The following is a 17,347-nucleotide window of genomic DNA, read 5'->3' as shown; positions in this document are numbered from 1 at the left end:
GGCACTGTTCCATATTATGTCCTGGCCTCTTGCAGAAATTACAAAACAATGCTTGTGCCTCGGTAGACTTAGGTTTGGAAGCTAAATAGGTACTGCCCTGATGTTTTTGTTGTTGGTGTGATGGTTGTGGTTTATGGAACATCCTGGGTTCGACGGTAGTTCTGCGTTTTTGGTAACTGCTAAAATATCCTAGCCAATTTCTCTGAAAATCAGCAAATTCAACATTTGTGGAGTGTATGCACAGCTTATCCAATTGCGCAAAAGTCTGCGGGCGGGTCTGAAACACTGATCTAGAGTGTTCTTCTGGGCTGAGACCATCCAGGATCGTACTGACAACCTCGTGTTCTGAAACACCTAGTCTAAGAACAGTCATCGCTTCTTTGACATCAGAAATGTAACTTTTGAGGGGTTCGTTGCGTTGCTGCAAATTATTATACCATTCTAAACGTATGTCTAAAAGTAGCCGCGCTGGAATAAAAAAATCTAAAATGTCGGCATGATACTGGTCAAAGGAGAGGTTATTTTGAATGGCAAACATAGTGCGCTCACTCAAAGGTGGCTGTGTTAAGGGAAAATTTTTCTCGAAAAGCTGTTTGTCATGTATACCACCCTTAACGTGTTATTTGAGTAAATGTCTCAAAAATTCGATTAATTTCTTTGGGTTAAAACCATTTGTTTCCGGTAGACCTGATAGCAATCTTTCAATGGGGTGTGGAATTTTAGAGTAAAAACTGTAGCTTGTTTCCGGGCTACTGGTTGGTATTTGAGTGGATTGTGCTGTGGCTGGCTAGTGGGTTTGCGAGGTCAGAGTTGGTTGAGCCGGGGGGTGGTAAACAGTGGCTGGGTTGAGAGGGAGGGTGTGACTTGGGGTGTGGTCAGCTGGTGTGGAACATGAGTCGCGGGTTGCAGCAGGGTGGTTTGCCAGGAGGGCAAAACCGATGTGATCTGTTGGTATGGGTTGAAAGGTAGATTTGTGGTTGTGGAAGGCCAATACATACTGCTCAAACTGTGGTTGACTGGGTAGTTGCTGGCCTCTAAAAATGGCTGCGAAAATGTCACACTAGTGACATGCTGAGTGGTTGTCGACTGGTTAGGGGCAGCTGTGAATAGCAGCTGGGCAGCAGCCTGCTGGTCAGGGGGTATGACCGTCGCTGTGTGGGTGTTCGTTGGGACGATGGAGAGAGCGGGATGCTCACTGAGTGGCCGGAAGGTGGGATGAACTGGTAATGAAATGTCCGGCAATACTCTGTCTGTAACCTCTAGGTACTGCACTTCAGTCGGGACAGGCTCAGGTGGTTAATCAGGGATTTCCCCTTTGGAAATGGCTCCGGGATCTATCCCGAGGGCTTGGGTTCGAGAAATCTGGTCTAAATCTTGCCGGGTATTGTCGAGAACTGTAGCTTTATCTCTTATCTTATCCATAAGGCTGGGTGCATGTTGAAGACTTTTTTCGATTTAACGCTGGTAGATACCATTCAATTTTCCTTTGGATAAGGTACTTAGGTTATTGAACCTGCATGTGACATGAGCGAATCTTGTTAGGTACCTAGAAATGTTGGCCTAACTTTGTTCATTTTCTATGTCCTGTGTGGCCTGGACAATTTCTTGGAACTTTAAACAAGTGACATTGAAATCGTTCAAACAATCGATATCAAGGTTTCGGGCAGACATTGGGATGGCATCTTGTATAGCCACCCTAAGACGACGTCTAAGAGCTTGAGCGTCCCCAGAGTCAGAAATGTTTCGAAGCATTAACTCGTATTGGACTTCGTCCTTAAGCAAAAGCTCGGGTGCGAACATTTTGCTACGTTAATGTTTGTGGATAACCAACGAAAACACTTAGACAAAATCTAATCCATCGACACTTAAAATTAATGCACACAGAACCTCTTAAGACTAACTTAGAATTTAACACTTACACTATGTCTTACATTTAATTCGTTGTTCTGCCAATACCTATATACGGCGGGAGTATGTGCCTTTTGACTGAGAAAGCACATAAATGTTTTTTAAATAGCATTCAGCTAGAAAAAATATATAAATATAAATATTTGTAGTGGTAACATATCCCTGTATGTATTATTATTGTGTGAAAAGAATAAATGGACGCCTGTTGGCACCGGGGTATGCTCGACGTACTTCTAATCACGTGGCGCGGGCCGACAGGCTACGCCATGCAGAAATATAGTGAGGGGGGAGAGATAAGATAGTCGCCCTCCACACAAGACGGAACAAGAGTCACGTGAGGACGACACTGGCTTTCCCAAGTGTAAATAACACAGCTGGAGTGCCAAAAGGATTTTGGGGCGAGCGAAAGAGAAAATCAATTTCTTTGAGACAGGCTACTGTTTGCGTGGCGAAGTTACTTCGGCTGTGAATTACAACTCTTGGGGAACGGTCGAAGCGAACAGGGAGGTAGAGGTCACACGAGCACGCAGGCACGTACATCGTGATATGCTCCACAAATAGGGGGGCGGCCGGCACGGTTCAGGGTCATGCGCTGAGTTACGGCCTCACTGGAAGGCCTCTAATACGGACTAGAATATAACTTTATACTTCAAAGCAAAATCTGTGCATCAGAGACATCTTACAATTCTTGATACAATAAGGTTACTGATAGACCAAAACTAGTGAAAATTAAAAATTTGATTTTTTTTTAATAATCACCAAGATATGCACATAGACATAACTGTCGCGTATATGCGAACTAAACCACGCTCTGCTATCACTTTGTAACTGACACTCATGCTACAATATAAAATATAATTGCCCAAGTGGCTGATTTAGAACTGGATGTGTGTGAGCAAAAAAGACCAAGCAAATATACCATCAGTGGGAGCAACGAGACCAGACAAACTAATTTATATTTTCCTTTAAAACAGGAGTGGGAATTAGGATCGTTATTTATTAAAGAGACAATACAAACATGTTTATAGGCATCTTGGTTTATTCCTTAGAATTTTATTTTCCTGTTTAAGATTAAATTTCATAATAGTACTCAATGGACATATCACACACACATACACACACACACACACATATATATATATATATATATATATATATATATATATATATATATATTGACGTCGACCCAAGTGTCTCCTCGGCTCCCTCAGGCCGTTATGCCTCGTCAACGTCCTCCCTGTGTGTCCCCAGTGGAGTGCGACGGCCAGGGACGCACCCGCGTGCGCCCTAGCATGCCAGTGAGGGTTATGTCTGTGTATATATATTTGCAAACGATCAAGGGTCTTAAATGTAAATAACTTATTTATTCATTAATGTCTCGTGTATGTCTTTGTAAATAATTCAATAACTGTTCTGAAGGGTTTCGCCGTAGTATGTAATCGCAGCCTGGCGCGCCGCGGGACGGAGCTTTCTCCCACGCCGGCCGATTTCCCCTCCCTCCCCGCCACCCGCGGGCGCCGGCCCGCGGGCGAGCGGGGAGAGGCAGTCGCGTCCTGGTCTCGAGCGGAGACAGACGTGTTCGTTGCTCCGCGAGCCGCGCACGTTGCGCTCGGGATTGAACGTTCGCTCAGCCCGCAGTTTGTCACGGCAGCTGAGCTGCCACCGCGAATCAGCTTAGCATTGTTAACTTACGAGTCATCGGGAGACGTGTCTAGCGGGCAGTTTCTACAACGCGAACGTGGTGCTACGAGTCTCTGAACTTTTCGCCGTCCACGGAACATTACGTAACGGGCCGCGTATGTACAGCGCTCCGTCTTCGGGCCCTCTCTCACTGGGTCAGCTTAGCATTAATAAACTTTACGATTCGCGCCGAAACGTATTTGAGAACCGCCCCGTTATCAGGGAGTCCGTGTCGCCGTGGTAGGGCATTTGTTCCGCGACGGTTCCGCCAGGCTGCGGCAGGACTTTATAAGCGATAATAAAAGACGGCTCGTGAAATTCGTTAATGCCGTGTTCTGCTTGCGACAACCTACCAACATTCCTCGCAATCACTTCACTCTCCCTCCAGGTCCCGCCTTTCCCGGTCCCGGCCACGTTGGCCTGGACCCACACCTCTCCGACGAGGGCAGTACGGGCATAACAGGACATTTATTTCAACGGGAAAACGGGGACCAGAAGCCGAGGGACGTCAATATATATATATATATATATATATATATATATATATATATATATATATATATATAAACTACAGACGGGCCCTAAAACCGTATTACATGTTAACAAAAATTATTACATTAAATATATTATATTAATTTTATGAATGTGTAAAGACAAGCTATCAGTGAAATTAGTTTTTGGTCCAATCATAAGACATTAACCAAACAAAACAATAAAATTATTTCTTCTTGATATATATAAATTTGTAAGTTCCTGTTGCTTAAGTTCACATCTTCCTAACTGTCTGTAAACTGACACTTTTAAGCTTGTTTTTAATCACGAATCGTTGACAATTTGGTAGGTGATGGATCAAAAAGGTGGCAATAGGCCTTAGAGGACCAGGGCAGTAGTCCCTAGGCCATCGCAGGAAACAGCGCTGGGAAGACTCCCGAGAAAAACAACCAGAGCTCCGGGGCTGGCTCTAGGAGAATCTCTTCCTGTTACTTGGATTCTTGGATTCTTGGACCCTGCCTGCAACAGAAATCCATTCTTGCGAATAAGACCTGTTTGCAGACAGTCCCGAAAAACATTGGCACAAAAGGCCTAAAAGGGTGTGGGGGGGATTTAGCGAAGAAGAAGAAAAAACACTCACCAAAGTAGGGAGGATGATGCCGCGTCTAAGCTTGCCAAATCCCGACGCGGTAGAATAATAATAATTTCATAATTTCATTTACATAGAAGAAGAAGTACAAGAAATAACTCTAATTTTTACTACTGGCTGGCTATATAATATAATCTAATATAGGGATCTCATCCCTTGTAGCATGTTGACTACATAATGCAATGATCTCCGCCGGAATCCACGTCGACGATTACCATATACCAGCCAGAAAGAGGTCGCGCGCAGTAGTGTTGGGGCGCGCGGAAAGTGTCTTAATTGAAAACAGGGTTCCGGCCAGGAACATGGGTTATGGGGGGGGGGGGGAGGGTTACCGAAGGTACCCGAAGATGCCCGAAGGGGCGGGGCGAGAACAAAACACAACTCGAGTGGTTAACTCGAACTTCGCGCGATCACTGCGCTATCTAGATAGACACTCCGAAAACAACCGCCTATCGACTCTAGCCAGGTCGAGATGGTGAAGCCTGTGTTCTTATGCTGTAGCCAGTGCTGCGCTCTGGCAGCCTAACTGAGAGGGGGAATGGAAGTACTCATCTCAGGCGCACAGGGAGCACTGGTGGCCTTTCTCTGGTCAGCCACGAGGTGCTTAGTTCAAAAGGAGCTCGTTAGATGTCGTGGGTGTCTCCAAATCGCACCGCAGCTCTGGAGGCTGAACGGCCTTGACCCAGGCCACTCGCCCAACTGGGTTCATGAACTGTCAATGACAGTCGCTAGGGGGCGGGGTAAGAGGGGGGACTAAGCGACACCACTCGGCATGGGAAAACGCGCCCTAACGTGACTTTCTATGAGTGAACCTAAGACGTATGCATGACGGGAAGAGCTGCTCTAAGCTGGTCTCTAAGAAGTGGTAACAACTCGTCCTGAGCTGTTGTATGCAAATTTAGTCATGCAGGGAATTAATTGTACAGGCCCCGGGTGTGACTGCAAGCGGGAGAAATGTCATCCGAGCTGCTAACGTCGTCTTTAGACTTGCAAAAGATCAGATTTGCCCCTGTGAGAAGGTGCCTCGGGCCACTGCAGCAAAGTTTAACTAAGTAGAGTACACCAGCCTAACAAAGTGTAAATCACCCCTTTGTAATCAATTTATATGAAAAAAAAAATTTCCAAAAAAAATTTAAAATTATAATAAAAATTTTAAAAATGTTCCGAAATACCTAATTTCCAGCACACCGTGCCCACCCCCTCAGTGTTCATGCCTGTCTGGACATACAACACTCTTTCTGTGTTTATTTGCGACAGAGTGTGGCATCAGGTAAAAGCTACCTTCAAGCTTTCCAGCGTTTCACGTATAGTCAGGTTCCAGTGGTACCACTTTGTGGGTGATAATGGATCTGTCTGGGGGGCAGTGAGCGTTGAGAATTGCGAGGTATAGTTCCGTAGCCAGTTGGCGAGTCCCAAGAACTTCTGAAATTGCTGTGTATTCTAAGTGGTTCTGCTCCTGCAATTTTCGCCTGGTGCATCGGGTGCAAACGATTACCCTCAGCATCCATTGCAAGTCCCAAGAACTGCACCCCTCTCCATCCAGTGGGGCACTTTTGAGTGGTGCAGTTCAGGTGGTGTGTCTAGAATGCTCAAGGAACAGGGTCAGGTGCCACACATGATCCTCCCTAGTCTCGAAGTACACGATTATGTCATCGAGTTAGGCTTTCACGAACTGGCCAATGTACCCTTCCAGTACGTGGGTCATCATAGTTTTAAATGTGGTCGGCGCACATTTGAGTTCGAAGGGCATGGCACAGAACTGAAAGTGTCTACCATCGGGCAAAGTGAATGTGGTCTTCTCTCTGTCACTTGGGTGGATGGTCACCTGCCAATAGCCCAAATGTAAGTTATGGGTCATAATCACCCATTCATTGCCCAGGCTTGCCAAGACCACACATATCTGCGGTGGTGGGGTTCTGACTGTAACACTTTTCAGGGGATGGAAGTCCTCACAGAAATGCATGCTTCCATCCTTCTTGGCAGATAGGATAATGGACGACTTATATGCATTGTTATAATGTTAAATGACACCATCTCACAATATTTTGTGGACCTGCTCGCATATATCCCTTTGCTCACAGAAACCATATCCCCAGGGGCCTCATACACTGCTCGGTCATGGTTAGTAGGAATTCGGTGTTCTGTCACCATTGTGCACCTGAGTGGGTCAGCAGTGACAAAGACACTCTGCGCTTTCCTTAATAACCGCCTGAATGGCTCCTGATATTTTAGGGGTACATAATTGTCCAAGTATTCTAACCTCGGGGAATGTGATGCTCTACTTAGTGCATATACTGCCAGGTTCTCATGTTGGTCAACATTCACTAGCCTCGAGGCTGGTGCCATCGCTGTGTCGTGCTCCACTAACCAAGGTCGCCTGAGTACCAGGTTCTCCCTGAGTCCCTCTACAACAAATGCTGCAATATGGGTACCCAGCTCCCTCACACTCACAGTTATGATGGTGTCTCTGATTGTTGCCCCGACTGTGATGCTCATAGCCAGGAGCAGTACTCAGTTTCTTGGTGTGACGTCTGCTGACAGTAAAAAGTGTTGGGCTACAAATACATTGCTCACATTTGTGTCTACCAAAGTGGCTGTATGTCTCCTGTTCAGGGTGACATGGACCTGAAGCCAGTCGTCTGGTGTGGTAAGCTGTCGCAGTGTCAGGTGTGTTTAGTCTGTGGCTTGGGGAAGAGGGTTAGGTGGTGCGAGGGGCAGAACTGTTGGTCCTTAACCCCCAGCTGCCCCTTTCCCACCAGGTGTTATTCTTGGTGGTGGTGGTGTTGTTTTGGGCAGTCCTGATGTCAATGGTACATGCCCGGCGAGAATCCAAGGTGGCACTGTATAGGTCAGCCTCCATCACTCCTATTGCCAGTGTTCCATCACACTGAGGCAGCGATCTGGCATCTCTCACATGATGGGCCTTTGATCCTCTGTGCTGCCATTTGCTTTGAATGTTCGGGTGTTGCATCTCCATCTGGAAGTGCGAGCGCCCGCATTCATGTCTCGGCTCTCATCCAGGAGTGGTTGTGAGTGTCGGGCATCCCAGAAGGCATTGCATGTTGACATCTGTGGTTGCGGCTTGTCGCACATATTCTTCAACAGTCCTGTTGCCATATGTCCTGAGGATGGGTTTAAATTCTCCAAGCACCAATGCAGTGACATCCAGCAACTCTTGTTGGGTCACTTCCCCTGGGGCTATGCAATGATAAAGCTGCAACTTGCCTGCCACGATTTTCTCCACCGAATCTGGGCCTCACGATAGAAGCAGGACTTGCATTTCAGGACTGCCCGGCTATCATCAAAGTGCTGCATGAGATGCGAAGTGAACTCCGACCACTGCATGTTGTAACTCCCCCACAGGGTCCACTACTCATGAGCTCAACCATGCAACTTGTCTCTGAGCATTGCAACCACTTCTCTACTGGCACACTGCAATGTGCCATGCACCTCTTATACTACTGCAAAACCTACGTGGGTCCTTGTGCACGAGCCTGCTGAACTCTGGCAGCACTATGTACTTGGCCCCTGTGGCAACCTGTACATCATACACGACTGGTGGCACTACCGAGTTTTTTGATGCATCCCAGTCAATTAAGTTCGCCGATGGTTGATTCTGGTTCGATAACATCGACCCGACACAGTTGTCCAAAAAGCCTCTATACAAGTCATATCCCTTTTTTTCCCTGCATGCAGTACTCTCTATGTTCGATCCTACCATCTGCATTTGCAACAAGGTTGGCCGAAGGTGAATATTCGGGCATGTTCGGGCAGACCTAGAACTTGATGTACATCTTAGGCTTCCCGACTTGTTAACATGGTGTTAAGAATGGGGAAGCCTAAGATGTACATTTTTTTTCCTAACCTAACTAAAACTAAGTGTATTTTGGAGGGGTCCGGGTTAGGGAGGGGCCTAGGTGCGTCTCAGGCCGAAGCCTATACGCCTAGTCATGCTGGGATTAGCCATGCAGGAAGAGGGTCGCATGCATCGTGTGCTAGGAGGGGATTGGCCAACCATGGCAGCGATTGGTGCCATGACTAACTCCCTTCACTCTTAAATCTAGACTATAACTAGAGATAGGTTGGGCCAAGGTAAAACCTGCATAGACACAGGGAAAACCCTGGGCACATTCATGCGGGATGCAAATTGGCATGCATTACGTGTAGGAATTTACAGGAGACAGAGGATGGTCTGGATGAAGTGTTGGACAGAGTAGAAAAGAGTCTACCATGCGGGGGTTGGGCACTTGGACTCGTGGTCCGCTTTAATAATTGTCCAGTACTGGATTTAGTGACCAGGGACGCAAGCGCCCCTGGTGGTGAGTGGTTGCACTGACCACTCACTCCGCCGCCAGTCAGCACCTAAAAAACTATGAAACCAAGACGAAAACAGATAAATGACTTACAAACTAGGCATTTCGTTACGAAATATGCATACACCCAACTCAGGGATGGACGTGCAGTGCTTAAGATAAAACTAAAATAAGAACTAAAAATATTTTATTTTTATTTTTTTTAATTTTTATTTTAGAAATATATATTTTAATGACTTTTACTTAGTACCGTAAACTGGGGTGAATAGGGACAGTTTTTAATTGTTTTTACAAGTAACTTTTAAATGTAATTTTTTTGTGAACAGACAGTTTTTTTTCCTTCTTGCACTCCCCTTAAGCTATTCATAGCCTGTTATTAAAGTTTGATACCTGCGGTCATTTAACATATATTAATTTTTTTTATTGGTGTCCCTATTCACCCCAATGTCGGGGTTAATAGGGACAATAGTGTATCATTAATGGTAGTCCCTATTTTTAAATCACTGGGGTATATAGGGACATAATTTACAAAGCATCAAGCAGACATTTACATTTGTACTACCAAATAAGGAAATAGTAATTATTTAATTTTACATGGTATTTTCTATTTTATTTAATGAAAGGAGGCTCCTAATGAAATGTTGACAATATTGTTCTGCTTAAAAAATCGTTATAGCAATGATCAATGCACACTAATAATATTTGGAACACATGTCAATAATTATAAGAATCATGAAACTGCTCTCAAATTTACACTGAGTTCAAGTCGAAAGTGGATTTGGAGTGAATGAGTAATGTCCCCTGCGCACAGTTGGTTCATTCAGGACAGCTAAAATGTCATTCTTTGAGAAGTCACTTTCATCTGGCACATTGGGAAAAACAAATAGGTATGTTTGAGCACTTGGTTGATTGCCGCAGAAATGTTCCAATGTACCGGTGCTCATCCGTCTCAAATTTCTTCACTATCCTTCCTATGAAAATCTTGATGCCCCGATCGTATGCAAATCTGACTTTTACCCAGTCCCCTTCTGTTGGATCTTTTTCTCCTTCCTTGCCGTTAGGTATCTCACATTCACTGGATGCGTGTCTATTTAAAACCAATTCATCATGTTCTGACATCACATGTTCTGATTCAGAATCATTTGTATCAGATCCCTCTAAATCTGCAACTGTCACACTACGCCCTGCAGGGACATTTAGTCTCTTTTTTCTGCCCCTTGTTACTTCTTCATCAGAAGTTCCATACCTCATAGTTTTTAGGAATTCTGTTAGGCTGCTGTCTACAGTCTGTTCTTTTTGTTCATCCTTATTATGTCAAGCAGGTAGCTTGTCGAGCACCCTTTTCCTGTTGAGAGGAAAAATGCCTGCCTTAGCAAATCCAGCCTGGATGTTATGTTCAAGTTCCCTATCCATCAAATTCATGGTCTTTTTCAGGAGGGAAGGGAAATATTTCTTATCAAATGGCTTGTGTTTTCCTTGAGCCTTGGCCTTAGTTTCTTCTATAACTTTTCTCCAGCTCATCTTGAGAGGCCTGAATAGACTGACATCCAAAGGCTGTGTCAGATGTGTCAAGTTTGGAGGAAGGAAAACAAACAAGATTTAATTTTCCTCGCATAATCTGACTACTGTAGGAGATAAGTCTGAGCTTAAGTTGTCACCTATGAGAAGTTTCTTTCCTTCGAATCGACGACAGTATGGGATGATAACTCGTTTGAACCAGTCAAGAAAGCAGTTGCCATCCATCCAACCGGACTTACTACGATTGTAAAAGGTTCCAGGAGGTCCACCTTCACTCCACAAATCGTACAAATATGTGGACTTGTAAATCACATATGGAGACATCTTCCCAGAAGCAGTTGCAGCAAACATGAAGCAGTTGCAGCAAACATGACAGATACACTTGCTTTACTCCGATTCATTACTCGTTCGGGGTACTTGCAGCCTCTTTTGAAAATGAGTTTCCATCGGCCTGGGTCGTCAGAGAGTACTGTCTCATCATAATTAATTATTAAATGTGATCGTATGCCATCTGTAGTCGCTTCTAGTTCATCAAAGAACTTATTGATACAGGTGAGACTTCTTCTCTGCTCCTTTTAATGTTTTGACATAATCTTTGAGAGAGGTCAGTTTTGTGTCGAGTTAAAAAGCGAAGTGCCCACTCATAGCCAGGCATGTTGTTTTTGAATTTTGCTATGGTCTTGCCCTCTCTGTCTGAGTGGTATTTGACAAAACAGCATAAGTCGAACTCACTTAGAGGATATCCCCATCCAGCACACGTTTGGAGGCACTCAACAATATCCTTCTCAAAATCTGAAGGGAGCAAAGTCTGACCACGTTTACTCTTGAAATCAATATGTTTACCTTCATTGTCTCTAAACTGCTTCAAATAACGATGCAGGGCAGACTTTGAAACTCCAAATTTTTCTTCAGCCTTCCTAATAGTCATGCCATTTTAACTGCTTGCACTGCCAGATTCACCTTTTTCCTGTCTATAGGACGATGCTCTTTTGAACGAGGATCCCTTTTGTATTTTCTAGGCATTTTAATCACTGAAAAAGAAAGTAAAGTCCTAAATTACAACTTACAAAACAAAATATAGAACTGAATAATGTTAGTTATAATAAATTCAATTTAATAATATGACTAATAACAAACTGTAACAACAAAATTTTTGTGATTTGTATACAAGTTGATTTTATGTCCCCATTCACCCCATTTTTATGAAGAAATTACAAGCTTGATAAAAATCAACTGATCATTTTTTTAAAAATAGTAGGATCTTTAATATTTTTTGTGTAAAAACTTACCAGACTACACTAAAAGCTGACATTTACTTCAAGAAAACATAGAAGCTGAAATAAGCTTGTAGCAAACAACATTTGTGATGGCACAATATGGCCTCCCAATTCAACAGCTGTTAACTAGGGCTGCCAACATGAAATAAAAGCTACAGAATACAATTGCACTTGCTATTTTAGATAAACAAACAATTTTTTAACGTAGTCTACTATATAGAAATTTAATACTCATTAGTTTAAGAAAAATATATTATAAATATAGTTTTTCCCAGTTTCTGTCCCTATTCACCCTCTTGTCCCCATTCACCCCAGGTTACGGTATCTAGGACTTATTACTAATTTACAAATCTCTAATATCTACTACTATACTACTAGTTAAATATAGAGGAACTGTCGGTGTATAAAGTTACAGGTGAATTAAGTTAAAACCTATTCGCATTTTGGTATACTTACCTGGCGTAGGGGCTACCCTGATCAAGATGTACATCAATTTCTGGTTCTGCCCGAACACGCCCGAATGTTCACCTTCGGCCAACCTTGGGTTTATTTATATATATTTATATTCTCTGTTTATTTTAATGTAGCTATACTAACCTAACTAACCGTCCATAGTGTTTTAAAGTGTTTTAAATCTAACCTAACCGAACACTTTTAATATTTGAATTCATTTTTCCTGTGCCTAAATAAAACAAATTCTAAGGTTGGCCGAAGGTGAATATTCGGGCGTGTTTGGGCAGGGACAGAACGTGATGTTAATGTTAGGTTTCTCGTTAGGAATAGTCTTGTTAATGGCTGCCGACCTCCGTAGCGCAGTCGGATGTACACCGGCTTGCGGTGCGAGGGGTTCTGGGTTCGAGTCCCGGGTAAGGCATGGGTGTTAATTTACATACAGAGATTTGATTGATTAGATATGATAAAGCTTCGAATAAGGACACCTGACCCTATGGCCGTGGGCTTCATGCTGTAGGACACTATCAACATAAAAAAAATTGTTAATGGCTTTCTAACGATCATGAATGATGTTATCGTTAGGCGTGCCACATTAAAAAATGATATAATTTTAATAATCATCAGCCAGTTTCATTCTTTGAAAATTGTAATATTTCTGCTAAGTATTTTTAGCTAATACGATTGGCAACATTGGTTAGGGGCGTGTACTGATTATTGTTAGTCAATTGTCTACGTACTAGAACGTGAGGTTAGTGCTATAAAACTGTTCAGAATTGTTGTTATTTGCACTTTGAGTAATAATTTAATTAGGTTACTGGGTTACAAAATGCCCGCATATCATTCGAGTTTCCTTAACTTCAACCAAACTGTCGGCAACATGGCAATACTTCCGTTGAGAACTCAGTACAGGGGTCCCGCACCGACCGTGTCCAAAGAAGCCGATATAATCGACGAAGCACTGGATCACTTCAAAGCGAACGTGTTCTTCAGGACCTACGAGATCAAGAGTCCCGCGGACCGGGTGCTGATCTACATCACGCTGTACATCAGCGAGTGCCTGAAGAGGCTGCTCAAGTGTCCCACCAAGAGCAAGGGCTCGCAGGAGCTGTACTCGCTGGCCATCTCCAGGTTCGACCTCCCGGGCGACCCCGGCTTCCCGCTGAACTCGGTGTACGCGCGCGCGGGTAGCGATGCGGAGCTGGAGCTGATGCGGCAGTACCTGGCGCAGCTCCGCCAGGAGACGAGTGCGCGCGTGTGTGAGCGCGTGTACTGCGCTGACGGCGCGCCCTCCAAGTGGTGGATCTGCTTCGCGCGCAAGAAGTTCATGGACAAGTCGCTGTCGGGCCCCGGCTTCTAGTGCATGCTACTGCATCAGGCGGATCTTCCTTGGGACCTTTCACATCTGCTACTTATGTTTTTTTTTTAAATTCAGCAAATGTGTTTGTGAGGATCTACAAGTAATGTTGGTTGAGTATCCTGCAAAAAGGAGTTGCTGAATTATAACTGATTCTGAGTAAACTTGAACGTGAGGAGATCAGTGCAGGCAGGGAAGTTGTGTGGTAAAAATTATTCAAAGCAGTTTTATCAATTTTTCATCAGTAGTTATTTGCCAATTTCTTATTTTGGTGATCTACACAATTTTTCTTCATGTGAAAGCACTCTACAACTACCAAATTTCCAGACTACAATTGTAATATAAAATAATATTATGCGAGAATTTATACATGCTAAAGATATTACATTATTTTTAATGTTGCTGATTCAACCTAACCAACCCTTCACTGTCATTATCACTACCTGGCATAATTATAAAAATAGAATAGGTACTTTACAAAGTTATTTCCTTTGTAAAAAAATTCATACAACTGATTGAAACATGAAGGTAACATAAAAAACACAATGCACAAATACAGGGTTTGTCCGTAAAGTAACGAGACTAGATCTGGTAAAAAGAATTTATTGATGTGATCGGTTCATATTAAAATTCTACAGTATAGTCACCTTGGGTGTTGATACACCATTGCCAACGTGATTCCCAAGCTGGAAGTCAGCTGCCGTGACCTCTTTCACTGACTGACAGCCCGTTGGATGGCGGGAACATCTCCATGATTCTCCTGAGCTGTAGGAACAGGAAGCAGTCCGGGTCAGGTGGCGCTCGCAACGAAGGCAGCGAAGTGGTGGTGAAGCTTCCAGCCATCCCCCATCTCCGGTCGTTTCCTTTACATGGCTCGGTGCAGGTGCGCAAGGATGCGTCCCGCAGATACAAATTCTTTGTGGACCATCCCACACTTGTCAAAAATGACAGTGAACATTGTCTTTAGTGTTTACCTCAGACTTTGACATTCTCATTTTTTTGAGGTGTGAGGAGTTCGAGGTGAACCACTGCAAACTTTGGCGCTTGGTTTCAGGGTCGCACTGGAACACCCATGATTCGTTGCCTGTTATTACATCGTCCTAAAAGTCCGGTTCACTTTCTAACTGCTCCATTGTCTTACGGGAAATGTCAGCTCCTCGTCATTTTGTTTATCACTTAACACTTTTTGCACCAATTTCGCACAAATCTTCTGCATGTTCAAATTTTCAGAAATAATTTTGTGAACCATTCTTTTGCACATATTGATGTGTTCAGTGACTAATCTTACACTCAAATGACAGAGTCCAGGAGATATTTTACCTTGGCCACATTTTCGTCCAAAACACTCGTGAAATGCGTCCAGATCGCTCCATGTCTTCAAATGTCTCCCGTCCGTTCTTGAACTCAACTCAATCACTGGAAAACCTAGGCGTCGTCTTTGTAAGCCTCCTTAACCGAGGCAAGCGTCTCTTTCGCCTGGGCAAAACCAAAATTTAATCTCGTAATGCTGCTCCAGCGGATGTTCCATTTTGGACATTTTCTGCCGTGACGAAAACCTCAGAACCAGCTTGTGTGCCGGGCGTGTTCCTGGGACGCGACTGCTGCCGGTCCGTGGCTTAGCGTGGACCCCTCCCACTGGAGCGCCACGTGGTGGCCAGTTGTGTTACTTCATGGACAACCCTGTAGTCACCTTTCCTCGGTTCTCAGTGTGGTTAGTGGCACGCAGGAGATGTATTGAAACACTAAACTAATTAAAATAAATTTGCTATATTCTACAACAGTATTTGTTTGACTGTCATAAAAACAAAGGTTTCGGCTTGAACTGTTCAGCAATAAAAGTAGGTATCATTACTGACAACCCATATCGTCTAACAAATCCAAGTAGGTTAGTACACGAAATGAAGAATTGTGTATAGATATTTACAATTTTTGTTGTTTAAAATGTTTACTAATTGCATTAAAACAAATAACTATTATTTTAAATGTGATAAATAAATATTTGTAACCAGTTTGGTACACCTAAATAGTTGAAACATCACTCATTTTTTTTAAGAATCTACAGTATGGTGAGTGCCATGTAAAATCTGTAGCAAACCTACCTTTCAAATAAATATTTACAGGTAAAAAGTCATGAATAATATTTCAATGCCTCATTTGGCAAAAACCTTGAATTTATTCTAGTTGCTGATAAAAATATTTTTTATCTCTTTATCCCACTTGGTTCTGATCATGAGCTTCTTTCAGCTGCAATCAAATACTAATATAAACAAATATTTCTTCTAATTGATCCATTATCTTAAACTACTGCTGTGGCAAATTTAGCCTGTCATGATTCTTTCATGTAAAACAGAAATGATGAGCAGAGAGAAAATTTGTGTATCTGGGAAATAAAATGTTTATATACCGTAAAGTGGGGTGAGATTGATCAATCTGATCATATATTTAATTGCCATTTGATAAATAAGTATTTATTGTTTTAAGATGCACATTCCTTCATTAGATACAGCTTTACAAGGGGAACATTTTGTATGAAACAAATTTTGCTAAAAATAATTTAAGGCACGAAAATTTAAGAAATGGAGGTGATCAATCTCACACCTACATCTGGGGTGAGATTGATCACACCTTGTTTAAATGACAGTGCTGCTAGGCTTTGCTTCAATAATGAACAATCTAACCCCCAGATAAATCCATCAGGTGGTTTTTGAGTTATAGGTATTTATATACCTTGGGGTGAGTTTGATCACTGGTTTGAGATTGATCATTGGTCTGAGACTGATTAGATAAATGGAACGGATTCTTAGTAAATAATTAGATAAACCTTAATGTTGTTTTATAATGTCTCCCTATTAACATTATGTCATAAACAAATAAAACCCAATAAATTTTATGACATTTCAAACACACTTTGGGCACCTACTTAACACTTGAAAAAGGTAGATAACTATAACATTAATTGCATAAAGAGTAATAGCTTAAGTCGTATACATCAGTCCACCGGAGTACATATATTTGCTACACTGATTTTAATATGTGAACTTAAAAATATATTCATTGAACTCTTCAATGTCTTAGTTAAATACCTAGAAAGAAAGACAGACAAGAGTTTCAAATAAACATTTCACAAACACTGACAACTATATGAACTACGTAAGGTTAAGTGTCTTAGTACAGAAAAGTAGATGAATACATCATCGTTCTTTGACATCAATACTTGCTTTAAAAATGCATTTAATGCGCTCACCAATCATTTAGATTATTGGATTTGGAAGAACTGCAAGAATCTCTTTGAACTTAATTACAGAAACATCATTGTCAACAACTTTGAAACTTTTCTTAGACTCTTCCATTGACTTCATTCTTATCACACCTACATTCCCATCATCCATCACTTCTTCAACTATACACACATATCGAAACTCAGTTTTTTTCCTGTTGCCACCCAGAAATCTTGCTAAAATGTACTGCCCACCTTTAACATTGTCCGTTGTTGGCTTCTCATATTCTAATGAGCATTCATGATCGTCACCGTCACTTTCATTGCTTTCACTACTCGGCAATGCTGTAGAAACATTTGGACTGCTGTCACTAGTACTACCAGTACCACATTCATTTATTGCACTTGCATGCGTAATACTTCGTCCTGGCTCAACGCGCACACGTTTTCTTCCTCGACAAGATTTTGCAGTTGTAGAACCATATC

General features: G+C 42.7%; 1 protein-coding gene across 1 annotated transcript; it reads left to right on the top strand.

The window, feature by feature from the left end:
- Positions 1–12,987: 12,987 nt before the first annotated feature.
- On the top strand, positions 12,988–15,668 carry LOC134542658 (actin-related protein 2/3 complex subunit 3-like). Its single transcript, XM_063387075.1, has one exon. It carries the CDS (start codon positions 13,117–13,119, stop codon positions 13,645–13,647), a length of 531 nt encoding a protein of 176 aa, XP_063243145.1. The 5' UTR covers positions 12,988–13,116; the 3' UTR covers positions 13,648–15,668.
- The last annotated feature ends 1,679 nt before the right edge of the window (positions 15,669–17,347 follow it).

The sequence above is a fragment of the Bacillus rossius genome (assembly GCF_032445375.1).
Source record: "Bacillus rossius redtenbacheri isolate Brsri chromosome 9 unlocalized genomic scaffold, Brsri_v3 Brsri_v3_scf9_1, whole genome shotgun sequence".
NCBI lineage: Eukaryota > Metazoa > Arthropoda > Insecta > Phasmatodea > Bacillidae > Bacillus > Bacillus rossius.
This window is presented reverse-complemented; position numbering and strand designations above follow the sequence as displayed.